The 27264-nt window shown below is 55.3% G+C and overlaps 2 protein-coding genes across 2 annotated transcripts; both read left to right on the forward strand.

Moving 5' to 3' along the window:
• The first annotated feature begins 295 nt into the window (after nucleotides 1-295).
• On the forward strand, nucleotides 296-2608 carry DUSP2 (dual specificity phosphatase 2). Its single transcript, XM_067703879.1, has 4 exons — nucleotides 296-790; nucleotides 878-990; nucleotides 1439-1658; nucleotides 1776-2608. Exons 1-4 carry the CDS (start codon nucleotides 403-405, stop codon nucleotides 1988-1990), a joined length of 936 nt encoding a protein of 311 aa, XP_067559980.1. The 5' UTR covers nucleotides 296-402; the 3' UTR covers nucleotides 1991-2608.
• Nucleotides 2609-6093: 3485 nt separating this feature from the next.
• Nucleotides 6094-20823, forward strand: ASTL (astacin like metalloendopeptidase). The gene is made up of 9 exons (XM_067703949.1): nucleotides 6094-6145; nucleotides 6842-6967; nucleotides 8858-8919; nucleotides 10192-10282; nucleotides 10721-10838; nucleotides 11582-11763; nucleotides 14547-14628; nucleotides 14723-14877; nucleotides 20492-20823. Exons 1-9 carry the CDS (start codon nucleotides 6094-6096, stop codon nucleotides 20821-20823), a joined length of 1200 nt encoding a protein of 399 aa, XP_067560050.1.
• Nucleotides 20824-27264: the final 6441 nt, after the last annotated feature.

Raw genomic sequence — 27264 nt, forward strand, 5'->3', positions numbered from 1 at the left:
AGCGGCGCGAAGCAGGTCCAGGGGTGAGAGCACTCAGGAAGAGTCCTGGGGCGCAAAGGCGGGAGGGGGGCGTTTGGGCAAACACCATCCCTTCGGAGCTGGTGCCCGGCTTCCTCTCCCAGTGCACCCCCTCCCCCAAACCGGTCCCAGCCACGGGCCCGCCCAGCCTGCGCCCCGCGTGAGGCCGCGGGGGCGGTGCCGGCGCCTTCCTGCTTTGCCCATGTATGGTGACCCGGGAGGCCGTCCTACGGCTACTTAAGCCCTAGCGCTGGAGAGGGCGCCCGGAACAGACGGTTCGGGTAGCGCGGCCGCCGCGGGAGTCCGGAGCGCTCGCGGGGAGAGGGGGAAGGAGAGGAAGAGGTGCGGGAATAGGGGAGAGGAGGCTGCCCGGGGCCGGCAGACATGGGGCTGGAGGCGGCGCAAGAGTTGGACTGCACGGCGCTGGGCGCGCTGCTGCGGGAGCCGCGGGAGGCTGAGCGCACGCTGCTGCTCGACTGTCGCCCCTTCCTGGCCTTCTGCCGCCGCCACGTGCGCGCCGCGCGGCCGGTGCCCTGGAACGCGCTGCTGCGCCGCCGCGCGCGCGGCGCCCCCGCCGCCGCCCTCGCCTGCCTGCTGCCTGACCGCGCGCTGCGGGCGCGCCTGGCCCGCGGGGACCTGGCGCGGGCCGTGGTGCTGGACGAGGGCAGCGCCTCGGTGGCAGAGATCCAGCCCGACGGCCCGGCCCACGCTCTGCTTGCCGCGCTGCTGCACGAGACCGACGCCGGACCCACCGCCGTGTGCTTCCTGCTGGGTGAGCGCCGGCCCGCCCTCGTCCCCCGTCCCGTCCCCGACCCGCGCCGGGCCCTCCCGGCTAACCGTGTCTTGGTCCTCCTTGCAGGAGGCTTCGACAGCTTTCAAGCCTGCTGCCCCGATCTGTGCTCTGAGTCCCCCGGCCCCGCGATGCCACCCGAAAGCAGCCGCTCCGACCCCAGGGTTCCCTCGTATGACCAGGTGAGTTGAGATCAGGGCTCCTTGTCAGTGTCATGCAGGGTAGGCGCCTCTGGGGAAAGAGTCTGCCATTTGTGGATGTAAGAGTCTGTCCATGTCCACGGTCACCTAAGGGGGTGTGTGTGTGTGTGTGTGTGTTTCCGCCCCCAAATGGGAGCACACCTTTGTGTGTGCCTGGCGCGCATTGCTGGTGTGCATCTCTGTGAGTCTGCGTAAGTCCTGTGAGCAGCAAAATTTGGGGGTTTGAGGGGAATGTGTGTATCTTTGTGTGTGTATCTCTGTATGTCCCCTTGGGTCCTCCTGGTATTCCGGAGTCTGATCCTTAGACAGGGATCCCTGGCTAAGAGCTCCTCTTGCCTGGGCCAGTCTGCCCTGTCTCTGTCCCGCTGGTGTTCAAGCCCTTCAGGCTTGGGCTGAGACCTCACCACTGTCCCTCCCCCTTCCCGTGCAGGGTGGCCCTGTGGAGATCTTGCCCTACCTGTACCTGGGCAGCTGCAGCCACTCGTCGGACCTGCAGGGGCTGCAGGCTTGCGGCATCACAGCCGTCCTCAACGTCTCAGCCAGTTGCCCCAACCACTTTGAGGGCCTGTTGCGCTACAAGAGCATCCCGGTGGAGGACAGCCAGATGGTGGAGATCAGCGCCTGGTTCCAGGAGGCCATTGGCTTCATTGGTAAGAGGCGGGCCTCAGCCCCAGGACCTGTTGGAGCTCCAGGGGAAGGGGCTGGGGCACCTGTCTCCTTCCCTGCCCACCTTCCTGTCTGACCCCCCTCTCCCATTTCCCTTGCAGACTCGGTGAAGAACAGCGGAGGCCGGGTGCTGGTGCACTGCCAGGCGGGCATCTCGCGCTCCGCCACCATCTGCCTGGCGTACCTGATACAGAGCCACCGCGTGAGGCTGGACGAGGCCTTCGACTTTGTTAAGCAACGCCGGGGAGTCATCTCCCCCAACTTCGGTTTCATGGGGCAGCTGCTGCAGTTTGAGACTCAGGTGCTCTGTCACTGAGGCTGGGTCCCACCATGCTCGCTCCCCCAGGGCAGAGGCACACAGAGCTGCCTGATTCCTGGGGACAGTGGGGGCCCCAGTTCCCCACTGTCCCCCTCCCCTCAGGGAGATCTGCCCCTTCCTTGGAGTTCAGAAAGCCCCCAGGTGGGCACGCTGGGTGCAGGGATGCTGGACTTTCTCACCTGGTGCTCTTCTGCTGGGGGTTTGAGGGCCGGCCCTCATTCCTCATTCCAGAAGGAGGATGGAGGGCGTGTCTGCTTCCGTCCTCCCCTGTCCTCTGACAGAAACCAACTGGACTCTACACCCACGACTCCCGCTGGTCCTATCACCATGTTGGAGCCCTTGGCAGCCGAGGGCTCTAAGGAACAAGCTGTGACAACCAGGAGCCCTGTGTGGCGCTCGGGGAAGGGATGCGGTGCTGTGTCTGGACCTCTCGCTTGCGTGTGTACGTGAGCGTTTCACGCCTGTGTTGGCGCTGGAAAGTTATTTGTGTTCAACTGACATTTAACACTCCCTCCCCCACTTCCTCCCAGCCCCGTGGGCGGGGGTGGGAAACTTAGCACTTTATATTTATACAGAACATTGAGGATGTGTCAATAAAATATTGTTTCGTTTAAGAAACAACTTCTCAAGTGTCTGACCTCAAGTCAGTGCCTGGGGAAGTGCTCAAAAGCTGTTTCTTTTCTCTTTTTGATAAGTTTATTTATTTATTTATTTTTGGCTGCGTTGGGTCTTCGTTGCTGCGCGCGGGCTTTCTCTAGTTGCGGTGAGCGGGGACTACTCTGTTGTGGTGTGCGGGCTTCTCATTGCGGTGGCTTCTCTTGTTGCAGAGCATGGGTTCTAGTCGTGCGGGCTTCAGCAGTTGTGCCGCACGGGCTTAGCTGTTCCGCAGCATGTGGGATCCTCCCGGACCAGGGCTCGGACCCGTGTCCCCTACATTGGCAGGCGGATTCCTAACCACTGTGACACCAGGGAAGTCCCCCAAAGCTGTTTCTTAATCAGACCTTCCCTTCCCTTGTGTGGTGGGGTCTGGGAAATGGAAGGAGGAAGGTGCAGGGGTGACCTCACCGCGCCGCCCAGTCCTCCCTGTGCTGGTGTCCTTTCCTAGGCAGCCTTCTGTCTCCAGAGCTGAAAGTGATGGTTTCTGGGAGGCTGGCTCCAGCCTTATTCCAGTTAACATCTTTGGTCCTGTGGGGGAGAAGACTGTGTTTACCATTCAGAGCTGGACTCAGCACTGCCCTGGTTAGACCCCACTTCCTTTTTGGAACATGTGGATGGATGTGTGTGCGTGTGCGTGTGCGTGTGTGTGTGCAGCCACATGTGTGGCTCTTCCTCTGGGCGTGGGTGTCTATTCTTGGCCTGCACACACCTATGTGTCCCAGATGTTCCTACATGCCTGCATGTCTGCGTGTGCCTGTGCGTGTGGCTTCCCTGGGCTGTGTGTAACGTGCGCCCGTGTTGGGGCAGTGCAGCCTGTCACCTCTTCTCCCACACCTCCGGGCTGGGTCCCCAGGCCTCAGAATGCCTTTCCCTGCCGGGGGTCATGGCAACCCCTGATCCAGAGCTCCTTCCTGTCCCCAGAAAGCATGTGGCCTGGTGTCTGGTATGGAGGACAGGTCACCTGGGATGGGCTTAGTCGTTTTTCACACCCATCAACTACCACGTCTTCACTGAACATTGGTTACGTGGCCAGCGTGGACCGCCGATGAGACATGGGCCCAGTCTGAGCCAGAAGTGGACGGTGCTGGAAAGGGGGTGCTGTGATTTGCCCGAGAGCAGGGGGTGCTGAGGCCCTTGAGGACAGCTCAGCGTGGGCAGGTCCTGCATCAGCCTCCACTCGGATGCTCCAGCCACTCGGAGTGTCATCTGGCTAACTCTGTTTCGTCCTTCCAAACTCGGTGCAGGCGTCCCCCCTGCAGAATGGCGACTGTTGCTGCGGGTGTTCTGAGCGCCCGGCAGGGCGCGCCTTAGGAGGGCAGTGTAGTTTGACAGTCAGGGGGCCTGTCTTGCTTTGCCTCTCTGTGTCTTAGTTTCCTTGTCTGTAAAATGGGGTTTTGTCATTAGCTCCCACCTCTTAGGGTGGTGTTGAGGGTTACTCCAGTCAATCCAGGTAAAGGCTTAGCCCAGGAAATGTTAGTTACTGAAGGTCCGAGAAGCGAAGGTTTTCAGGTGCGTAGTTGCCTGGACGCTGGTGAGGGCAGGGCCCGTGGTCTGCTTGGCCCTGTGCCCAGAGTCTGGCAGGTGCCCACTCCACAGGGCCGAACGAGGGACAAAGCCTGCCCGCTGTGCCTCGTTCCCTCTGCTCTGGGGGTGTGTGAGGTGCTCCCTGGCGGGGACTGAGCAGAGCTAGGGGTTGTTATCAGGGCTTCTGCAGGCCCTGAGTGGGTCTGTTTGGACCTGTCCACAAGGCCCACACCCAGCTCGGGGAGGGTGGGGGGCCTCTGGGGCCCTGAGTTATCGGGGCCTTCCCGCGCCCCAGCTACTTCTCACACGAAACAGGACTGGTGGCTGAGGCCGCTGTCCATGGCCCCTCACCCCTGCCCCATTGCATCCTGTCTCCACCCCACCATACTGCACCCTCCCCTCTCCGTGTTTTTAAGTTGGCCTTTCAAGCAAACTGCGTTTCTTTCCCTTCCTCCCTTCCTTTTAAATTTATTTATTAACATTTTAAAAATTGTGGTAAAAAGATGTAACAAAATGTGCCATTTGTAAGTGTGCACTTCAATAACGTTAAGCGTGTTCGCTCACATTATCGTGAGACAGATCTCCAGAACTTTTCCATCTTGCAGAATTGAGACTGTACCCGTTAGACAACAACTCCCCGTTTCCCCCTCCTTCAGCTCCTGGCAACCACTGCTCCACCATCTGCCTCTGAATCTGACTTCTCCAGATACCCCATGTAAATGGACTCCTACACCATTTGTCCGGTTGTGATTGGCTTGTTTCACCGAGCACAACGCCCTCAAGACCAACTGGCTTTCTTAACCACGAATCTGTTTCTCTACCCGGGCAGGGTGACTATGATTGTTTACCGAGCACTCATCCGAAGCAGTCAGCTCTGTCCATCCCTACGAATGTTCACACCCTGCCTGGGCAGCTGGGCCACCTGTCTTCATCACGTTCTCCCCATGATTCTGACCCCTACCTTTTGAGAAACAGTGGATTCCAGCCAGGGCAAGACGCCGAGCGACCTCAGCTCTGTCATTTCCCTTCACTGGACGTTGGTGGGGAGGGTGTCCCCAAATCCTTCAACTCCAGGATTTAAATCCAGGGGGGCCCTTGGTGGCCAGGCTCCGAGGATGGGCCTTTTGAGAGGCCAAGGGGTACAGAGGAGGGGGAATATGGGTAAGGAGCTTTAATTCCTGCACCTGGGAAATGGGGCTAAAATGCCGATTTTGTAAGGCTGTTGTGGGAGTGACAGGGGTAGCACCCATGTGAGGGTCTAGGTACCCAGAAGTTCCACTTTTCCACAAGGCAGACTCCTCTGGGGGTGCTGGTTGTCCCTGGTGTTCAGTTGGTGGGTTTCACTGCTCCCGGTTCTTGTGATTGTCTACTGGCGTGTGTGTACTACAATAAAAGCTTATAAAAACGTAGTGAGTTTTTCAACAGTCAGACTGGGGGCGCCTCAGGGTCTCAGGTAGTCTTCCCCACATCTGAGCACAGGGCAGGGGCAGGAAAGGGGTCTCCCCAGGTTTGAGGATGAGGTTCCACCCAGCACTGCCGTCTCTCACTTTTCTGCGACGTTTCTCTGCCCCCTGGTGGTGGGAGGGGACATGAGAAGAGATACACCCCCAAGTGGGACCCACCCCCCTACCCGCAGCGTGCCTAGCGCGTGGCTTCTCCCCACCCTCTCGCCCACTTCAGCCAAGCCGGGAAGGATCTGACCAGGATCCAGAAGCCTCGGGCCAGGGCTGGGAGGGGAAGCGCAGGCAGCAGAGGGCGGGGCTGCAGGTGGGGTTGATTGGGATGGGCTGCAGGTGAGGGCTGGAAAAGCTGCTATTTAAGGGGGGGGCGTTGACCATAGTTTGTAATTAGGCTGCCTCATCTCGTGGGAATTGGTGCTCCTGCTAGCTGAGGGGCCAGAGCGGACCAGCTCCGGCAGCATGAGCATAGGAGGCCTCTGGCCATGGGTGCTGGCTCTGCTCTCTTTGCCCGGTAAGTGGGTTGCCTCGCCCTACTGCCCCCGTCGTTTTGGTTCTAGCCTGCGGAGGCCTGGGGGCAGCCAGAGGGTGTGGCTGGAGCCCGCAAGGGATGGGAATTGATCTGCCTGGGTCAGAGAATGGGCTTCCAGGGAAGTTCCTAGAAGCCAGCTCCTGGGGGGCCGGGGAGGACCTCCGGGGGACGCTGGGAGCAGAGGGCCTGCCTGGCAGGAGAGAGCAGCAGTGACGCTCCAGGCGTTCGTGCTCTGCTGGCCATGCCAGGCTTGCCCAGGCTGAGCCCGTTTCCAGACCCCTGGGCTGACGAGGGGGGCAGGGGGCAGGGTCTGAGGCTAGCCCGCACCCAGCTGTCAGCGTTGGAGACTGAGGTCTGTCCCCATCTTCCTCTCTCTTGCTGCCTCCCCTGCCTCATACACACCCAGACACTTGGAGCCTGGGGCTGCCTTTTGAAGTCCAGTCTCGGTCCCGCTAAGGGAGCTCCTTCCTCAAAGTTGTCCAGGCTTCAGCAGCAGGTGGGGCTGACAGGGGAGGCCAGGCGGGCTCCCAGGACTCCCTCCTGGAGACCTATCTTTGTGAAGGGCCTGGGTCTTGCCGTCTGACACCCCACTCCCACCCCACCCCATGTCCTGTCATCCTGTGTCACCATTGGGGGCACTCTGGCCATCGTGCATATGTACCTGTGTGTCTGGGCCAGGTTTCATCCTAGGAGTGCCCTCGGCCTCTCGCTGCCCAGGAGTCTGTGGGACCAGATTCTCAGAAGACCTCACCCCCGAGGGGACCCAGACGTCTTGGGATAAGGACATCCCTGCAATTAACCAAGGTGAGGGCACTGTGTCTTCTCTTGGGGTTTGGGGTATGAAGTTGTCCATGTGGCACGTGAAAACTGTGCTGAATGCTCAGAGAGCAGAAGAAGCTGGGAGGAAACGTGCCAGCTTTCTTAGTGGGTCTTGGAGAGTAATGGTTCCACGGGCAACTTCTTTTTTTTTTTTTTGAATTTTATTTATTTTTTATACAGCAGGTTCTTATTAGTTATCTATTTTATACATACTGGTGTGTATATGTCAACCCCAGTCTCCCAATTCAGCCCACCGCCACCATCACGGGCAACTTCTTAAGTCTGTTTTTCTGCATCTTCTCTACTGGGTTGTTACTTTTATTAAGAAGGGGGAACACCAGAGGTTTATGAAACAATGGAGAGCCCCGTACTTTTATCAGGCCGGGTCTGTGTTGAGTATAGTCATTAGTAGCTGTTTGGAAACAGGTCAGCCAACTGGTTCAGGATGACCTGCAGGTGTGAGGCGCCGGTGAGGGGAGGTCCAAAGACCAGGAAGCCTGAGTCTCTGGCCTCCCTGCCTGGGGATTTCAGCTGAAGAATGAGAACATACAGATAACCTGGGACAAAGCTAGTAGAAATAAAGACTGGAGTTCAGAACGGGGCTGGGGGGTAAGGGGTAGGGGATGGGAATCTGCCGCATGTGGTCTGCGCCTCCCCTTCCTCTCTGAAAAGCTTGAGCAGGGCCGTTCACCGCCTTTAGGTTACTGTGGCTGGTTCTGGCCATCTCCAGGCCAATCTGAGGCCTCCTTGGCATTGCTTTCCAGCTGCTGTGGAGGATTCTCTCTGCTAGGGCTGCTGGTGGCCCAACGACCTGGGAGCCTAGTGTAGTACCCGCCATAAAGCCCTTGACTGGGAGGCCCACACCCTCCCCAGCTGCTGGGAATGTTGGATGCTAAGGCCTCGCAGCTGGAGACCCTCGGCCAGGGATGCCTGGGAAGCTATGCCCTGCCCTGCCCAGGGTGGCCCAGCCACAGCGACTCATACAGGACGTGGGTCTGGCCCCATGCCTCCAGGTGGGATGAGTCTGTACTGCCGCTTGGCGTCCAGAGCTCCTATGGGGTCTGGCTGGGGCTCTTCCCCAGCGCTCTCTACCTCTCCCTGCTCCCACCGTCAATCACCTACAGATGGATCCCTGGCTCAGGCTCTGCTTCTAGGGAACCCAACCTCCAGGATGCCAGGCGCTCTTCTAAGGTTTCTGCTGGGGCTGATATCCTAGTAAAGAGGCTGTGGAGAGGGCTGCCAGCTGTGGCAGAAAATGAGGCTGGAGGGAAGGGGGGTGGGCAGGAGCCAGTACCCACCCTCCTATGGTGGTGCAGGCTGGTGTTTCTGTCACTTGCCACTCTAAGGGGCCTGAGTATCACACCGATGGGTAGGGGGTAAGGTGGGCTGGGAGAGCCCAGGGTGTGTTCTGAGGAGTGTGGCTTGGGCTGGAGCAGAGGATGAAGACAGCTGGAACAAATGGCATCTTCCTGAGAGCAGAGGGCCTCAGACGCAGGAGCTGGGACTGGATTTTTTTTTGGCCATGCCATGGGCTCACATGCGGGATCTTAGTTCCCTGACCTGCGAGCGAACCCGTGCCCCCTGCAGTGGAAGCGTGAAGTCCTAACCACTGGACCGCCAGGGAAGTCCCTGGACCTGGCTTGTGTGGCTCTCAGGACAGGTGCACCTTCTGAGCAGGGGAAGGGTGCGATCAGGCTGAGAAGCATTGCACACGTTTGTAGACTGGGACTCAGGGGCTGTGTGACAGCCTCAGAGCCCGAAGGAGGATGGACCCCGGGGTTGCTTGGCTTGACAGCCAAGGTCTTTCCTGGGCCTGTCCTCGAGTCTGTGCTGTGGAGGACATGGACCCACACACGCCCCTCCCTTCCTTCCCAGGGCTCATCCCAGAGGAAACCCCAGAGAGCAGCTTCCTCCTCGAGGGGGACATCCTCCGGCCGGTGCGTGTGAGCATGCGTACACACACGTGGGTGTAAATAACCTCACAGGTAGTGTCAGAGACCTTTGAGTCCACCCCTTGGCATCATGGCGGGGTGACGTTTGAGGGATCCACCTTTGTTGCTCGTAGCTCTTCTTGCCAAAGTCAGAGCGAATGTTCTGCTAGGAATAAGCCAGCCTGAGGGAGGGTGACCTCTGGAGTGGTGGTAGCAGTCAGCCTGAGAGGGCTTCCTGAAGGAGGGGGTTTGGACTTTCAAGAGCCAGCTTGCTACCCTACCCGGGGGAGGTGCTCAGGGAGTATCAGGACAAAAGAAGAGGTAAGCGCAGGTTGGCAGAGTGGCTGGTGGGGCTATAGGGAGGTGTTTGTGGGGAACATCGGTGGTGGGAGCAATGGCCTCGGGACAACGGAACAAGAAGTAACACAGGAACCATCCTGCCCAGGGGTGGGGGCAGGCTCAGAAAGGGAGAAGCCTGGATGGGAATCGGGGCGACTTGCATTGCCATCTTCTAGGAGACACTTGCCTAAATTGGGGCGAGGGTGGGCAGAAGACTCCTGAATAGGACAGTGGCCTGGTGCGAGCTAGGCTGTGCTCCTGGTCTGAGGCTGTCCACTGATGGCATAGCATAAGGCTGGGCCGAAGACTGAAGGCCAGCCTGGCGCAGGGCAGGAACCCCCAGGGCAGGGCGAGGCCCCTGTTCCCAGTCACCCAGTGAGTGCCGGGGATAAAAGCAGAATCCAGTAAAACCTTTGGTCCCAGTGGGGCAGGACGTGCTGGGGTGCTCTGAAGCCCAGGCTTCAGAGTTGGCAGAAGAATAAAGAAAGTCGCTAAGGCCACGGGTGTTGCCTTAGAATCAGCCCGAGGAGGACCGTGTCCCCATCTTCCCACCTGCACGTTCAGAGGAGCTCTGTGGGCTGCTGTGCTCCAGGAAGGAGTGGGGGGGGGGCTGCTGGTGGAGCTGAGCCCCTCTGAACTAGGCCCCCTGGGGTGCTGGCATTCCTAGCCAGCCTCTTCATTTTGTCTTGTTTCTCTTCTTGATAGAGTAAGTTGTCAGTTCTATGTTATGTAGAAGAAAGGGTTGTGCTGTACGTCGTAACTCAGGGAGCTGGCCCGCTGACTTCCCAGCTTCTATCCCATTTCTAATGACCAGCTATGCTCATGTACCCAGGGGGGTCTGCGGCTCACATCTTTAGGGCTCCCATGGCTGGAGGTGTGGCACTCTTGGGGGCGGGAAGCTGGGCTGACCGGGGTCCCTGAGCCGCCCTCTCTCCTCAGAGCCCTTTCCGGCTGTTCTCGGCGACCAACAACAAGTGGCCCAAGAACGGCGGCGTAGTGGAGGTCCCCTTCCTGCTCTCCAGCAAGTATGGTGAGTGAGCCAGCCCCTCCTTCCCAATGCAGCCCAGGCTCCTCTCTGGGTTTTTGTTCCCTCTTCCCCTGCATCTCTGCGCCCCTTCTACCGCCACCACCCAAGTAGCCCTTCTACCAGAAGCCCTTCTATCCCTGCTGGCCCCTGAGCTGGGAGGCTAAAATCCTGGAGGAGCTGATGGGAAAGGTACATCTAGGGACTGTCTGATCCATTTCAAGACCAAATGGTCCAGAGGACAGTTATCTGCCCAAGGTCACACAGCCAGGGTCTGTCTGGAACCCTGCTTTCTTCTCCCCACACCATCGCACTGCCCTTTCTAGACATTCCGTTTTGGGATAGTGACCTGAAGCTTGGTTCCCTTCCCAAGTGCGGACCTCCAAGGGGCTGCGAGGGCTCTAGGGGCCGGGCTGGGGCGTCAGCCAGGGTGTCTCTCTCCAGATAAGCCCAGCCGTCAAGTCATCCTGGAGGCGTTTGCTGAGTTCGAACACTCCACGTGCATCAGGTTCGTTGCCTATGAGGGCCAGAGGGACTTCATTTCCATCGTCCCCATGTCCGGGTAAGCGCTTCTGGGTACGTGTGCAAGTGTGTGTACTCACGCATGTGCGGGGTGAGAGCCACAGCTGTCTTCAGTTCAGCCTGGAATTAACAAAGCTGTGGTCAGAAACCTGTGTCTGGGCCTCTGTCCCGGGTCCAGAGTCCCCCTGCCCATCTGAGTGGTTTGCCTAGTGTGAGCTGGACCTACAGATACTCAGGGCAGGAGGTGGAGGAGACGTGGGCAAGGAGGTGCTCGACTCTCCTTTAAAGAGCCCTCAACTCCATCTCTGGGGAGATGTTGTGGCCTGGGGACTGAGTGCAGGTTTCATGAGACAGACCTGGCCTCAGATCTGGGTTCCACAGTGCAGGAACCAGGTGACTCTGGAACGTCCCTTCACTTCTGAGCCCCTTCTGCCTTCTCTCTGCAATGGGGGTGATGGCAATACTGCATTCCTAGCTTGCTAGGGGCCTAAGAGAATGTGGGTGAGAGCTTCGACTTGAGGCTCCCCACATGGGGACATTCACGTCATGAGCTGCTTCCGTCATCCACATTAGTACTGGCTCCCACCAACTCCTCTCAGTGCAGGCTGCAAAGGGGGTTCCAGGCAGTAAGGGGACTTGGGGCCAGCAGGCTCGGGACTAAAGCCCAGGATGGGGACTAGCTGTTGGTGCTCACTTATCCCAGGTCTTGGGAGGAGGGGTGAGGGTCCTGGGTCTGCGGATTCTCTGGGCTGGTGCCCACCCAGCACTCTCATGGCCCTGCAGGTGCTTCTCGAGCATAGGGCGCAGTGGAGGGATGCAGGTGGTATCCCTGGGGCCCAGCTGTCTCCGGAGGGGCCCGGGCATCGTCCTGCACGAGCTCATGCACGTGCTGGGCTTCTGGCACGAGCATTCGCGAGCCGACCGGGACCGCTACATCCGTGTGAACTGGAACGAGATCCTCCCAGGTGAGCGGGGCTGTGAAAGGCCAGGCTAGGCCAGGGGACTAGGGGGTGGGGGGGTGGGAGAGGTAGTCCTGCTGGGAGAAGGTGGCAGGAGGCACGGTCCAGGCCTGAGGAGTTGCCCGGCTATTTGAGAGTGATCGTCCATCTTCCCCACTCCCTGCCTGTCTCCCATGGGGAAGGTGGGGTTCCTGCTTGCCTCCGAGACCTGGAGAATAGTCCAGATGCTGCAGCTCTGGGCCCTGAGCCTTCACGGCCACCCACAGTTACCCTGACCTAGGGCAGAAATTTGCTGTGCGCCTCGTTTCTCTTCACGGACACCGGCAGTTACCTGAGGATGGAGTTGATGGTCTTAGGAATCTCTCTCGCTCATACTCAGCTAGCAGCCCCTCATGCTCTGGACACTGCTGTGTGGAGTCAGGGCGGGGACTGTGTTCCAGCCGGGGCGCTGAGCCGAGACGGAAGTCCTGGAGGTAGTGGGCCAAGCGTCAGACGCAAGAGGCGCAGGGCAGTCCTGTGCGGCTTGGTGTGTGTGAGACGGGTGCTGATGGGCAGCTGGGACGGAAAGTACAGGGATGCCAGGCTCTGAAAGGTGGCAGTGGGAAAGCTGAGGCTGGTCTGGGGTATGGTGCCGGGGATCTGACTCCAGCAATGCGGGGACCCTGACCTTTGGCAGAGGGGGACAGCCTGCTGCAGGAGGTGAGGGGAGTCCAGACAATCGCTTTGTGAGGGAGGGGAGCAGAGGAGGTAAGTGATGACTTGGGTTTGGGGGTATGGAAACAGAAGATTTGGAAGGCTTCCTGTAAGCGGATGCTTCTGGTGTGAGCGCCTTTGCTGCTGCTGCGGGGTTAGCCAGGCGAAATGGTCAGAGGTGGAGCCCAAGATGCATGCATGGATGCCCTTCCGCTCCAAGAAGGGGATGGGAAGATGGGTAGCACCTCTCAGTGGGACGGAGATTGGAGCTTGAGATCAGAGATTAGTCTAGGTAAGTGGGGAGGAGACAGTGACACCATAGCCTGAAAATAGACTATAATCCTTTTAAGTACTCATGGAGGGACTTCCCTGGTGGTCCAGTGGTTAGGACCCTGCGCTTCCACTCCAGGGGCACGGGTTCAATCCCTGGTCATGGTGCGACCAAAAAAAAAAACCACTTAATTCTTGTAAAAACTTATGATAGCCATAAAAACTTCAAATTTGAAAAAGTAGAGTTAATACAAACAGTTTGATCATGATGTAAAAAGTAGAAACTAATAATAAATCAAAATGAAAAACTTTATCCAACTGGAAATTAAAATTTAAAAAACAACAAATCTTTCTTTTAGTTATGAAGTAAAAGAAATTGCAGGAATTCTTAAAACATAAAAACACATTAGAACCAATGGTTCACAGCTAAAGCAATGCACAGGGAAAACGTGTAGACAAATACTTACATCAATAAACAGAGAGAACAAATTAGGCATTTCAGGGCTTCCCTGGTGGCGCAGTGGTTGAGAGTCCGCCTGCCGATGCAGGGGACACGGGTTCGTGCCCCGGTCCGGGAGGATCCCGCATGCCGCGGAGCGGCTGGGCCCGTGAGCCATGGCCGCTGAGCCTGCGCGTCCGGAGCCTGTGCTCCGCAACGGGAGAGGCCACAACAATGAGAGGCCCGCGTACCGCAAAAAAAAAAAAAAAAAAAAAAAAAAAAATAGGCATTTCAATCCAAGTTAAGAAAGAAATGAAAGCAGGAGGGAATTACTGAAGGTAAAAGCAGAAATTAATGAGTTAGAAAACAAACAGCACTAATAAACTGAAAAGCTGTTTTGTTTTTGTTTCTTAACAATTAAACAAGTTAAACACCAGCTACCCTAATGGAAAAAATTGCCTAAGAATGGACAAAAATGAGAATACATTTGTACTTAGTTAATACGTACAGAACAAAAGGCTAAAATATGCAAACTAGTAACAGTAATTAACTGGAGGTGGGGAGGCGGGGACTCAGGAGGAGGTGGAGTGGGAGATTGAACTAAGCACTCTACTGGGCAGGTATTTTCAGGCAGGTGATGGGATATAAAGGGGTTGGAATTCCATTTTGGTGGTAAGGAGGCTGCTGGTGACCATGGGTGGGTGTGGAGGTGGCTGGCTGGGTTTGGGGGGTTTGGAGGGTGCAGCTCTTCTATCAGAGGCTCACTGTGAAGGGCAGAACTTGACGGAGGGAACCTAGCCCCTCCCAGGCCTGGAGGAGCCAAGTGCCAGGGAGAAGCAGGTGCTCTGGCCGATGGCAAAGGACTGGACTCCACACCCGGGGGTGGGGGTAGGGGGTAGGGGGCGGGTGTTGTTGGCCCGAGGCAGGGAGAGAAGGTGGCTTTGCTTCTGGGAACGGGCTATCCTCACCGCACACGATGGGCTCAAGGGCCTCTAAGGCTGGGGTGGGGAGTAGGCACTTCATCTCGCCGGTAGGGGGCGTCCAAGACACTCTTTGCAGCGTGTGTCGTCGTAGAAGCTGCAGGTGGTATAAAGATAGTCTCGTACAAGGTAAGCTTGAGAGGAGGAGAAAGGTGGAGAGAAGTCTTAGGGGGCGACGGCGGGCCACCACCAGGTCCCTGTGCTTGCACATCAGCTGGTGCAGGTCTGGAACCCTCCCAGGGCACGGAGGAGACAGGGATCAGGGATCAGTGGCGGGGGTGGGGAGATGCACATCTGGCTGTAGTTTGGGACCCCTAGGCTCAGGTAGGTTGTACATTTCCAGAAAGCCCCTATCACCTACCCTTCCTCCCCTGGCCCTCTTCCCACATCGCCAAGTATTTTTTCAGGCTTTGAAATGAACTTCATCAAATCTCGGAGCAGCAACATGTTGGTGCCCTATGACTACTCGTCAGTGATGCACTATAGCAGGTGAGGACCCCCTTTCCTTGCTTCCTTCCCTCTGCGCTGCCATGCCAGCTCCTGCCGTGGTCTGGACTCAGGCCCCTGCCTGCTTGGGTTTCAGGCTCGCCTTCAGCCGGCGCGGGATGCCCACCATCACGCCGCTCTGGGCCCCCAGTGTCCAAATTGGCCAGCGATGGAACCTGAGCGCCTCTGACATCGCACGGGTCCTCAAGTTTTATGACTGCAGCCCGCTTGGCCGTGATCCCCGTGCAAAAGGTGAGTGACAGGGGATAGAGTGATTTGGGGAGCCAAAGGAGGCTCCTGTGTTGAGGTGGTGTGAGCGAGGGTCGGGTGCTAGGAGGTGAGGCTGTAGAGGTGAGCACGGGGAGATCACCAGGGCCTCACCGCAGGAGATGCAGAAAACGCACGTGAAAAAATTAACCCTCACTGGTGATTATAAAACTGTTACATATAGGAATAGAGGTCACTTTTTTAAGTTTAACGTACCTACCAAAAACCCATAGCAAAACTCATTTTTAATGTCAAAACATTAAAATTGGGACCAAGACAAGTTTTTCCACTATTGTCCCATCTATTCAACAATGTAGTGAAAGTCTTAGCCATTGTGGTATGACAAAATTAAAAGTCTGAGGTTTGGGAAGGAAGCAAAAATTGCCGCTATTCATAGATGACTACATTGAAAGTAGCAATCTATAAACAAATTACTAGAACTAATAAGAATTTTAAAAAGTAAATATAATCAATATATAGAAATCAGTTTTATTTCTGTATATCAATAGTTAGGAAACATAATTCTTAAAGATACCATTATAATAGTGAAGATAAAGTTCTAAGGAGTAAATCTGACAGAAGCTATATAAAACTTTATGGAAAAAAACCTTATTACAATCGTTAAAGAATACTTAAGTAAATACAGAGATGTATCATATTAAAAGGAAGACAATATAAAAATGTAATTCTCTACTGATCTACAGACTCAATAAATTCCCGCTGAAAATCCCAATAAGTTTGGAGATCTTGACAAGTGAGTCTAAAATCTGTAATAAAAATGCAAAAGGCCAATAATAGCCCAGACACTCCTGAAGAGAAAAAAGTGGAGGGACTGCCCTAGCAGACATGACGTTATGTAGATTATAAAATGTCTTTATATATATATATAGCATATAAATGTATAAATGCATATATTCATATATATACACAGAATGTATATAAAATACCTTTATATAAACGTGTAGCATTGGTACAAGGGTAGATAATTGCCCACTGAAACAGAATGGAGAGTTTAGAAATGAATCCTCCTCAGAAGTGGACACTTGATAAAAGGGCATTGATCACTAGGGAAAGAATAGGGTAGCCATTAAATAGCTCTAAAGACAACTAGTTATCCATTTTATTTTTTTATTTTTTTAAAAAATTTATTTTATTTATTTATTTTTGGCTGCGTTGGGTCTTTGTTGCTGTGCATGGGCTTTCTCTAGTTGTGGCGAGCAGGGGCTACTCTTTGTTGCCATGCGCCGGCTTCTCATTGCAGTGGCTTCTCTTGTTGCAGAGCATGGGCTCTAGGTGCATGGGCTTCAGTAGTTGTGGCACGCGGGCTTCAGTAATCGTGGCTTGTGGACTCTAGAGTGCAGGCTCAGTAGTTGTGGCACGTGGGCTCAGTAGTTGTTTCTCGTGGGCTGTAGAGTGCAGGCTCAGTAGTTGTGGTGCACGGGCTCAGTAGTTGTGGCTCATGGGCTCTAGAGTGCAGCCTCAGTAGTTGTGGTGCACAGGCTCAGTAGTTGTGGCTCACGGGCTCTAGAGCGGAGGCTCAGTAGTTGTGGTGCACGGGCTTAGTTGCTCCACCACATGTGGGATCTTCCCGGACCAGGGCTCAAACCCGTGTCCCCTGCATTGGCAGGCAGATTCTTAACCACTGCGCCACCAGGGAAGTCCCTAGTTATTCACTTAAAAAAGTGAATTTCTAATTCATCATGCACAGAAATTCTAGTTGTATACAAGACTTCCATGTAAACCAAAAAAACTCTAAAACTTTTTAGAAGAAAATATAGTAAAATGTCTTCACGACCTTGGAATAGGTAAGGACTTTTTAAAAATAAGACAGGCAACATGAGACAAAGCTGGAAAAATTAAAAATCCAACTACATTGATCATAATAAATACTATTTATTAAAAGACATAAAAGTGAAAATACAAGTTACAGATCAGAAGAGAAATTTTGTAACTAATTGTACTCAAAGTATATTAAAAAAAACTTTTAGAACTTAGTAAGAAAAAACCCCACAAAGTAGAAAAGGCAAGAGACTTAACAAGCAATTCACAGAAGAAACCAAATTGGGAAACCCAAGATATTCAACATCATTAATAATTGGGGAAATGCAAATAAAGACCACAGTACCTTTTTATACCCCCTAAATGGGTAGAAATTTAAATGTCAGATACTACCAAATACTAAGAAGAATATGAAGCAGTGATAACATTCATACTCTGCTATAGGAGTGTAAATTGCTGCAACCACTTTGGAAAACAATCTGATATCTTATGAAGTTGAAGTGTATATACCCCATGACCCTACTCCTAGGTCTTGTTGCATGTGTGTACCCCCAACTCCAGCCATAGGCAATCACTAATCTACATTCTGTTTCTATAGTTTTGCCTACTCTGAACATTTCATATAAATGGAATCATACAGTATGTGATCTTTTGTGACTGGCTTCTTCACTTAGCATCATGTTTTCAAGATTCGTCCATGTTATCGTGTGTATCAGTACAGTTGACCCTTGATCAACGTGAGTTAGGGGTGCTGACCCTCCATGCAGTCAGATCTGCCTATAACTTTACAGTCAGTCCTCCGCATCCTTGGATACACCAACCATGTATCGTGTAGTACTGTGAATATTTTATTGGAAAAAAAAAAATCACGTATACGTGGACCCATGCAGTTCACAGCTGTGTTGTTCAAGGGTCAACTATACTTCATTCATTTTTGTTGTTGAATGATATACTACATTTTGTTTATCCATTTATCAAAGGATCTTTGGGTTGTTTCTACTTTTAGGCTATTATGAATAATGGTACTGTGAACATTCATGTATAAGATTTTATGTGGACATATATATATATATTTTAGATGTTGGGGGGTAGGAGTTTATTAATTAATTTATTTTTGCTGTGTTGGGTCTTGGTTTCTGTGCGAAGGCTTTCTTTAGCTGTGGCAAGCAGGGGCCGCTCTTCATCGTGGTGCGCGGGCCTCTCACTATCGTGGCCTCTCGTGCTGCAGAGCACAGGCTCCAGACGCGCAGGCTCAGTAGTTGTGGCTCACGGGCCTAGTTGCTCCATGGCATGTGGGATCCTCCCAGGCCAGGGCTTGAACCCGTGTCCCCTGCATTAGCAGGCAGATTCTCAACCACTGCGCCACCAGGGAAGCCCCGGGCATATATTTTCTTTTCCTTTGGGTATATACTTAGGAGTGGAATTTCTGGGTCCTTTGGTGACTCCATATTTAACTGCTAAATTGTTTTCCAAATTGGCTGCATTATTTTTCATTTCTACTGGCAATGTATGAAGGTTCCACTTTCTGCAAGCCCATGTCAACACTTATTCTTCTGATTATAACCACCGCAAGTGGGTGTGAAGTGGTATCTCATTGTAGTTTTTTTTTTAGTATTTATTTATTTGGCTGTGCTAGGTGTTCGTTGCCGCACGGGGGATCTTTGCTGCTGTGTGCGGGCTCTTTTTATTTGCGGTGTGCGGGCTCTTAGTTGTGGCATGCGGGATCTAGTTCCCTGACCAGGGATCGAATCTGGGCCCCTTGCATTGGGAGCACAGAGTCTTAACCACTGGACCGCCAAGGAAGTCCCTCATTGTAGTTTTGATTTGCATTTCCCTAATGACTTTGAACATCTCTTCATGTGCTTATCGGTCATCTGTATATTTTTGGAAAAGTGTCTGTTCAAGTCTTTTGCCCGTTTTTCAGTTGGGTTGTCTTACTGGTGAGTTGTAGGAGTTCTTTATATATTCCAGATACATGTTCCTTATCAGATATATCATTTGGAAATATTTCCTCACATGTTATAGTTTAACTTTCTAGATGGTGTCCTTTGAATATAGACATTTAAAATTTTGATGTGAAGTCCAACTTATCTATTCTTTTATCACTGTATTTTTGGTGTCATATCTAAGAAGGACTTGCCTAACTCGAGGTCATGTAGATTTAATCCTATGTATTTTGCATGTGACTATCTAGTTCCAGCACCATTTCGTAGACTATTCTTTCCTATATATAATCTCAAATATTACATACCTTTTGAAAAATAAAAGGACACGTGGCAAGAGCTTTGTGGGTAACTATTTGAGGCTTGACTAACATGAGGAACAGAATTGAGAGGTGGCTAGAAGCGGTCATGGGTCAATGGAAAGTTTATCAAGATGGTGGACACACAGCAAGTTTGGATACTGAAATAATGACCCAGTGGAGAAGCGGGAATGGATTTGGGGTGGGGGGGGGAGAAAAATATCTAGAACATTCAGGGAGGAGTTGCTCTTGTTGGGAGCTGGGGAACTTCCTTGGACCTAATGGGAAGGAAGAAGATGGGAACAGATCTGAGTTCCCGTGCAGATCGTGATGTGCAGATGAGGGGCTCCATCCCAGGCTTTGGCGGCATAAAGAGTGAGGTGAGGTCTCCAGCCGAGAGGCTGGGGAGAAGAAGATGGATGTGAAGGAAAAGGTGTGAAGCTGCTGACTGGAGAGCAGGAGAGGAAACCCGTGAGAGACACACGGCCTGGCCACGGGTGGTGCTGGGCTGCTGGCGGAGGCGTGGTGTAGGTTAGTCACCTGGTCCTCTAGGACTGGGGTGTTGTGGGCAGTTCTGACAGAGGGGGAGGTGCCTGGGGATGTCTCCAAGGGAGGGTCTGCACCGAGGGCTGTGGAACCCATGCCAGGTGAGGAGAGGGGTTTGGAAGTAAGGAGGCTGTGGGGCAAGAAGAAGGAGTTTGGGGGCTCAGCGGGGCTGAAGGATCGTGATAGTGAAGCAAGTGGGCTGGAAGTAAAGGAGGCGGCCGTCAGAGGGTGGGCAGCCGGGACCCGTGACTTTAGCGGGTGTGGTCTTGGCAGGTCCAGGCAGGGAATGGGCTGTGAAGTCACTGGTTGAAGCGTGTCAGCTCAGATTGGTCAGTGTCCTTGCATGGAAGGTATGGCTCATCGGGAAGCCTTTGGTGGGTGGGCAGGAGTGACAGGGATGAGGGCAGTCCTGAAGGGGGGCTGGGGCCGACTGGCCGGATAACTTGGGCCTGAAATGAAGAGTCTTACAAAGCAGCCGGTGGCAGCCAGCTGTGGTCCGGGAGGGGCAGTGAGGGGCCGGCAACACCCACCCCACTGAGCACACGGGCCTGGTCGTGCTCACCTGTGTCCTGCTGATGCCCTGGGTTTGGGCATAGCTGCAAGTGTAGGAAAAGTTCTGGAATAGGCCTCGGATATGGGTGAGAGGTGAGGTGTTGCCCTGTACAGAGCAGCCCCGGGTGGTCTGGGTGACGAGGGCTGCAATGCTAGATCTGGGGTTTGACCATCAGAGCAGCCGGGGGTGTGGGTGGGAGGTCATGGAAGATCCCAGTGGCCTGACCTTCTGCTGGTGACCTCTGGGGCCAAGCGGGGAGGGAATGGGATGGCTCTGTGGTCCTTGTCTCTAAGGGGGAGTTGGGAGTTCGGGTCTCGAAGGCATTGGGCAGCAGCATAGCAGGAGCGTGGCGGGTTGTCGCATCCCGTGAGCTGAGTTCTAGGTCACTGTGAATGAGGCTGAAGGGTGCTCTGGCTCTCGCAGCTGCCATGCACCGTCCCTCTGTGATGCTGGGACGTAACCTATCTTTCCTCCTCTAGGGCTCCAGACCCACAGCGATGGTAGGAGCCCCACTCCCGCGTCTAGACCGTACCTGCAGCAGCTCCTAAAGGCACTGTTGGCAGAATCCAGGAGCCCTGGCCCCGAGGGCTTCGGGGCTGAAGAGAGCCCACGTGTGTGGGAGCCCCCCGCCCTGAGGAGTTCTGGTGTGGAGGCCTCTGCAAGGCCCCCCCAGCCCCCAGCTTCTTCCCTAAGGTCACGGCCTGGAGCAGTGGTTCCTGGCATTGCCCTGGAGCAGTCCTGGCAGGCCCAAGTGCCCGCTGTACCCCCAGACCCATCTCTAGAAGCAGAAGACCAGCCAGCAATCGTCTAGGCTATTTTGGGGAACCCTGCTCTGCCAGGAGCCCGTGCACCCAGAAAACGCTTCATAAGGACACCCAGAGGTCAAACCTGTGGCTTCTGCCCCCAAGTGGGAAGGGCATTCTATGCTCAGCGTGGCCAGGTTGTACAACCCTTGGCCCCTCTAGGCAGCACCCCTGTCTTCCAGCCCCTCTGGCTACCCTGTCTAAGGCCCAGGCCTCTCCCTCTGCCCCTTGCTTGCCTGTCATGTTCCCCCAAGAGCTCCTGGGGACAGAGGGACCCTCTAGGTCTGTCGGGGGAAGGCAGGCCTGCCGGGGGATTTCTGACTCTGCCTGCTGCCATCTCCTGCCCCAGCCCTGGGGAAGTCTGGGAATGGGAGATGACCTCTCCAGGGCTCTAGGGACAGGGATCTGGAGGGGTGGTCCTCCCTGAAGGCCTCTGGGAGCCCCCCTGTAGTTGAGGCCCAGCCCCCCAGCATGGGCTAAGGGTACCTCTCCCTCTCCCTCGGGTCGGCCCTGGGGGAGGGGCACCCAGTGGCTGGGACCCTGGGAGCAGCCTCGCTCCCTGATGTCTGAGTGCTGGGAATGTGGCTCTGCAGCCCCAGCCTCCAGCCCTGCTCTCCAGGAGGCTTTCAGAGCCCAACTTCCTCCCCTGCCGCCCAGGGAGACGAAGAGGTGGCGGCCCTCCAGGACTGCACGTGGGAAACAGCCAGAACCCGAGGACCCTGAAGTCAGGGCTCAAAGCTGCTGTCACCCCGCGTTGCTGTCTCCAGGAACCTGGTCTCTGTCCGACACCCGCCCGCCCCTCCTGGGGACTTGGCCTGAGGAGGTCCTGGAAGGTGGGAAGGGGCTGTAGGGTCCCCCTGCTGGTCTGTCTTCAGCAAAGCCCACTCATCAGCTCCTGGCCTCCCCCGTGAGGGCTGTTCTCGGGGCAAAGAAAGTCTCCAGGGATGCCAGTGAGCAAGCTGGGGCCCCCCAGTGGTGCTGTTCTCGGGGCCCGCCTGGGGTAGAAGGGAAGCAGGAGCCCATGCCCGTCCCAGTGGCACCAGGTCCCTCAGGTGTCTTGGGAGAAGGTAGAAATAAAGTTGGGAACTTGCTCCAGGAGTCTGATACTGACTGTTCTGACTACCTCATAACCGAGTGCCTTGAATCCTCCCGATTGCCCTGGGACCCTCAGGTGGTGAGACCCATATTCCAGAGGAGGGAAGAGACTCAGGGAAGCAAATGGTTGTGCCCAAGGGAACAGGGCTGTGCAGCCGTGCAGGGCTGTGGCGTGCCCTCTGCCAACTTCTTCACTGCGTCAGGGGGCCTGGAGCCCCTGTGCTCAGTCTATCTTGGGTTTCAGTCTTGAGTCAAGGATTTTCTGAGACTGAACAAGGGCCTGATCTCAGGTGTTAGTGTCAGGGAAGGATCATGGTTGGGGGTGCTCTCCCAAGTCTTGTGCCCAAACGTGGGACGTGGGGTATCAGAGTTTAGAGTAGGGGAGCAGAGGCTCTGGCCACAGCAGGGTGACAGCTCCTCTGGGAGATTCCCAAGCAAAGACTTTGGGCCAACCCTAGGATAGAGACAGTACACATACCCATTCATCAGAAATAAGTGTGGCTGTATCACGACCTGTGGGTCTCTGAATACCCAGCTGGGGTTTCTCGGTGGCCACGCTGGGTCAGAGAAGGCCATGTGCTTTGTGTGCTGTGAGGCCCTCCCAGCTCAGAGGCTGCCTCCATTAAGATGTGACTTTTGATCTTGGACTCTGGGTTCTCCAGAGAGGGAGGTGGGGCTGGCTGATCCTATTGGCTCAGGGGGAAGACTGCTTACTCTTTCTTTGCGGGTGATCAGGGAGGAAGCTGTCCTTGTCCTCTCCTTGCCTAGCACTACAGAGCCCAGGCCCCAGGCCAGCTCTGGGCCCAGGCCTGTTCCATGAGCCCCATACTTCCTGTGATGGTCCAGCCCTGGTCCAGCCCCTGGAGCCCCAGCACGGAGGGTGTGATATGTATGGGGCCCTGGGGTGTCAACCAGAGCCCGGTGGATAGCCGCCACCTCCCAGAGTCTACAGCCTATTCTCCAATCCCCAACCACACAGCAGTGTGGGCTCGCTCATCAATTTATTCACTCATCCCACACACATCTATTGTTTTTGTTTTGTGTTTTTTTGCGATACGCGGGCCTCTCACTGTTGTGGCCTCTGCGGTCGAGGAGCACAGGCTCCGGATGCGCAGGCTCAGCGGCCATGGCTCATGGGCCCAGCCGCTCCGCGGCATGTGGGATCCTCCCAGACCAGGGCACGAACCCGCGTCCCCTGCATCGGCAGGCAGACTCTCAACCACTGCGCCATCAGGGAAGCCCCAACACACATCTATTGAATTTAGGTGCCAGGCAGGCTCTGTTATAGGCACTGGGAATAACTTGGGAAACAAGGCATGTTTTCTATTCCCAGTTTATTCAGTGACAGGGAGAGGGATGGACAGTAAACAGGCAAAGCATCTGGGATTCGTAAGTGATGGCGGAGGGCGGACATTTCTATAGGCTGTTGGCATTTCACCTGAGACCTGAATGGCAGGAGGCTGCTGCCCTGGGAACATCCAGAGAAAGAGCAGCCGGTGCAGAGGCCCTGAGGCAGGAAGAAGCAAGGTGTGTCAGGCCAGTGCGAGTGGGATGTGTGCGCGTGGACGGGGGGAGACAGGCGGGGCCTGGTCAGCCAGAAAGCGATGGTTTTATTTCACGAGCAACAGGGAGCAGCTGCTGGAAGGTTCTAAGGAAGGGTGTGACAAGATCTGATTTAAAATTTAAAAAGTCATGCCGGATACTCCCTGGAAAACGAATTGGAATCGGGAGGAACAGCTGGTAGCCACTGCAGTTGTGCAAGTGAAGGTGATGGGGGTCATGGAAAGGGGCAGAAGTGGGTGCTTTGGGAGTATGTTTTGGAGGTTGAGGCAAGCGCACTTGCGGTTGGATGTAGGGGCTGAGGGCATCTCAGCAGTGAGAACTGAGGAGAGAGACCTGGTTCAGGGGAAATGGGCGTGTGAAGTCTGAGGCTACTAGATGTCAAATGGGTGGGTCAGGGAGTGTGTGGGGCGGTGTCCTGGACCTTGTACGATGTTTGGTAGCATCTTTGGCCTCTACCCGCTAGATGCCAGTAGCAACCCCCTTCTTCCTGTGGTTAAAGTCAAAAGTGTCTGCAGATATTGCCAAATGTCCCTAGGAAGGGGCAAAAATCACTCTGTGAGAATCACTGATTTAGAATTTGGGAGAAGGAAAGGAAACTGAGAAGTGGCCTGTGAGGAGGGAGCAGCGTGTCCCCCAGGAAGGGTCCATCATATAAAACGCTGCTGAGAAACAGTAAGAACAGGACTCAGAATGAGCCTGGCACTTGGCGCCGTGGAGTCACAAATGACCCACCGGGAGGAGATTCAGTGGAGGGTGGGGTGCAGATGTCCTACAAGGGTGAAGGGGAGAATGTGAGGGATTAGAGACAATGACCAGGCAAACGAGAAGGTGGCAGCTGCAGGGGGGCATGGAGGGCTTCTTAAGGAGGGGGCTGGCCCTTAGAGTGGGGGAGTGATAGCTGGTGAGGAGGTAATTGAAGGAGCAGAGTCCTGGGGGACATGAGAGGGGTTGGGGTCCAGAGCATATGCCCAGGACTTGCCCTAAGAGTGGAGATGCAGCTCGGATACAGGTGCGCTTGGGGGATGGGTGCCTGCCAGATGGCTTCCATTTTCTCTTAAGTACAAAGCAAAGTTACAGCTTACAGGTAGGGGGCGGGCAGGAGGGGGATGCCGATTGTGAAGCATGGGTAAGTGAGCCCACTAGGGAAGTCTAGAGATCTGCGGTCGTGAATTTAAAGCGAGGCCAGTCGATGCAGTGCGTGTTTCGCTCTGGAAAAAGCAGCTGCTTGGTCAAAGGCAGGGTGGATGATTTAGGTTTGACCAGGGTTGGGGTTTTGTCAGGAGAGGTGTGATGGAGGGAGGGAGAATGATTGACTTACATCACACAGCGCACGACTCAAGGGTCTGGGGAGGCGGGGAGGCTGGGTCATACAGGGTGGTCTGGGGTAAGGGTCCCAGGGATTTGAAAGGCTGGAGCTTCTGGTGAAAGCTGGGGGGGGGGGTGAAGCCTGGTTGGGGATCATCCCCATGGGCCCTCAGGGCAGGGAGGGCAGCACCTTGAGCTGCTGGAACCCTGGCCAAGGAGGCAGAGGGGCCAGTGTCACCTTTCAGACCTGGAGAAGTGGTTCCAGGGCTTTCAACTAAGATGGCACAACTCTTGCTGGGCTCTCACAGCCAGGGATGGGACAACTGTCTCCCCTTTCTTCGGAAAAGTTGCTACTAGGTCACCTTTCCCCCATGGCCCCTCTTTCCAAGGACATCCCTTGGGGGCACCTTCATTTGGGTACCACCTGTCTAAGAAAAACTCAAGTGTATGTCATCTGCTGATGCCTGCTACCATTACTCTTCACCTTTCAACAATCTTGGCTAGGTACTGGGGACAGAGAAGTGATGTCTGCTCTGATGGAGGGGGTGGTGCAACAAACCATCGGACTCCATCTCGCTCTGAGCATGAAATTGGCACCGAGGGAGGGCAGGGTAACTCCCTCTGCCTGAGAGGCGGTGACAGGTGAGCAGACCTTGAAGACAGAGTAGGGGTCCACCAAGCACAGAAGGACGGGTAAGGAGGGCGTTTCTGGCAGAGCAAACAGCCCCTGGAAAGGACTAGAGATATGGGAGCTCAGGGCACGTCCGGGGACCAGCACGTAGCCTGGTGTGGCCCGGAAGGTGGGCCAGTGCCTGTCACTGCCTCCCCCTCCCCCTAAACGTGGCTGGGAGTAATCTAGGCAGCTCCTGCCGCTGGCTGGTTGTAGATCTGGGACTGACTCTGCCAGCCCTAGTGGAGCAGGATGATGAGGGAAGGTCAGATCTAGTTCGGGAAGCGCTGATGGAAGCCCTGCTGGGGCCCGAGGCTCTGATTCATGCAGGGCTCGTGGAGCAGGCAGCTGGGGACTGTGGGTGTGTGGGGAGATGAAGACCACAGAAAGCAACGGGAATCGAGTTACGTAACGGTGCCCCCTGCCCCGAGAGCCAGCCGCTGGTCTTGGGGGTGGGTGGGGCTGGGAGGCAGCAGCGGGTGGCACAGAGCCTGGGTGGTGGCTCAGCCTCAAGGGTTCCTGTAGACTCTCTCTGGCTGTCCTCAACCCAGGCTGGTACCCAGCAGGGCCCGGTGCTGCCCCTTCAGGGAAGGCCCAGGTGAGAATCAGCATTGATTTGTAGGACAGAAAGGATGGGGTGGGGTTGGTATAAGCAGCCCTGGCCTCAGTTCCTGCAGAGGCCTGGAGGCCCGGCCTTTCAAGGAAAACAAGCCAACAGACAAAAGGCTGCTGCTGACTGCAGCGTCTGGGGAGATACCCACCGGCCCCCCAGCCCGAGAATGGTGGGACAGGGTGAAAAATGGTCCTTCTCAAAGCCCATTTGGGCCACCAGGGTGCTGAGATTCCCTGCCGTGGGACAGGGAACTACGGGGACAGGCAGGAACTTGCTTAAGCGGCTGCTTCCCCAGATCCAAAGGCCACCCCTCTGTCCTGCCTCAGGGAAGGGGTTTCTGAGGCCTCTCTATCCCTGGCGACTGTGGGGTGGAAGCCCAGCAAGTCGAAGGATGCATTCATGGAACCTGTCTCTGGAGGGGGCAAGGGAGGCTGGCCGCCTCTCCAAACCTAGCCTAGGTAGTACCTACCCCACCAGGCTGTAGGCACTCTCATCTAACAGGGGAGCTGGGTAGGCTGGCAAGAGGCAGGGAGAGCCCAGGATCAAGGAGGATGTCCCTCAGTTCTGCCATGTGGCTGGGGGTGGGTGGGTACCACCTGTCTGAGCCTGGGTAGGGGTGACACATTGTGGGCACCTTGAGGTCACACGCTCTGCTCCCATGAAGATGGAGCAGGCACGCTGGATCAAGGTCATGTCCTTTGGGGGAGACTTACTTTCAGAAGTGGATTGATGCTTTATACAGAGGATGCCATGCACAGCTGTGGGCTAGCAATATATAGGCCTCGTCTAGGCTGGGGTTACAGCATTAGGGGCTCCGGAAACGGTGAAAAAAGCGCCCTTGAGGCTGCCCAGGCTGGCGCTGGTGGCAGTGGCCACAGGGAGCGTGGGGAGGGGGAGGGTGTGTGACGACCGCCGGTCCTGCGCAGCTCTTTGAGGCCAGAGTGAGGTTAGGGTGCGGTGTGTGCTTAGTCGGGAATTTCTTCTCACCCCAACTGCTTTTTCCAGGGCTACTCCAAGGGGGGTGCGTAGCCTACGGGGTGGGGGCGGAGTCAGCAAGACTGGAGCAGGGAGGGGGGTCCCTACAAATGCAAAGGGAAGCTCTTCCCTTCGAAGCTGCCCCTGAGACCAATATTTTCTCTGAATTGTGTCAAAAAGACCCCGCCCTTGACTAGGTCTCCCTGCTCTGCACCAGGGGACATCCTC

This window comes from Pseudorca crassidens, chromosome 14 (assembly GCF_039906515.1).
Source record: "Pseudorca crassidens isolate mPseCra1 chromosome 14, mPseCra1.hap1, whole genome shotgun sequence".
Lineage (NCBI taxonomy): Eukaryota > Metazoa > Chordata > Mammalia > Artiodactyla > Delphinidae > Pseudorca > Pseudorca crassidens.

Coding starts and splice junctions, on each gene's coding strand:
- DUSP2 (XM_067703879.1), top strand. CDS start 403: ATGGGGCTGGAGGCGGCGCAAGAGTTGGACTGCACGGCGCTGGGCGCG. Junction 791..877: donor CGCCGTGTGCTTCCTGCTGG/GTGAGCGCCGGC, acceptor TCCTCCTTGCAG/GAGGCTTCGACAGCTTTCAA. Junction 1,659..1,775: donor GGAGGCCATTGGCTTCATTG/GTAAGAGGCGGG, acceptor TTTCCCTTGCAG/ACTCGGTGAAGAACAGCGGA.
- ASTL (XM_067703949.1), top strand. CDS start 6,094: ATGAGCATAGGAGGCCTCTGGCCATGGGTGCTGGCTCTGCTCTCTTTG. Junction 6,146..6,841: donor GGCTCTGCTCTCTTTGCCCG/GTAAGTGGGTTG, acceptor TGTCTGGGCCAG/GTTTCATCCTAGGAGTGCCC. Junction 11,764..14,546: donor CTGGAACGAGATCCTCCCAG/GTGAGCGGGGCT, acceptor GTATTTTTTCAG/GCTTTGAAATGAACTTCATC.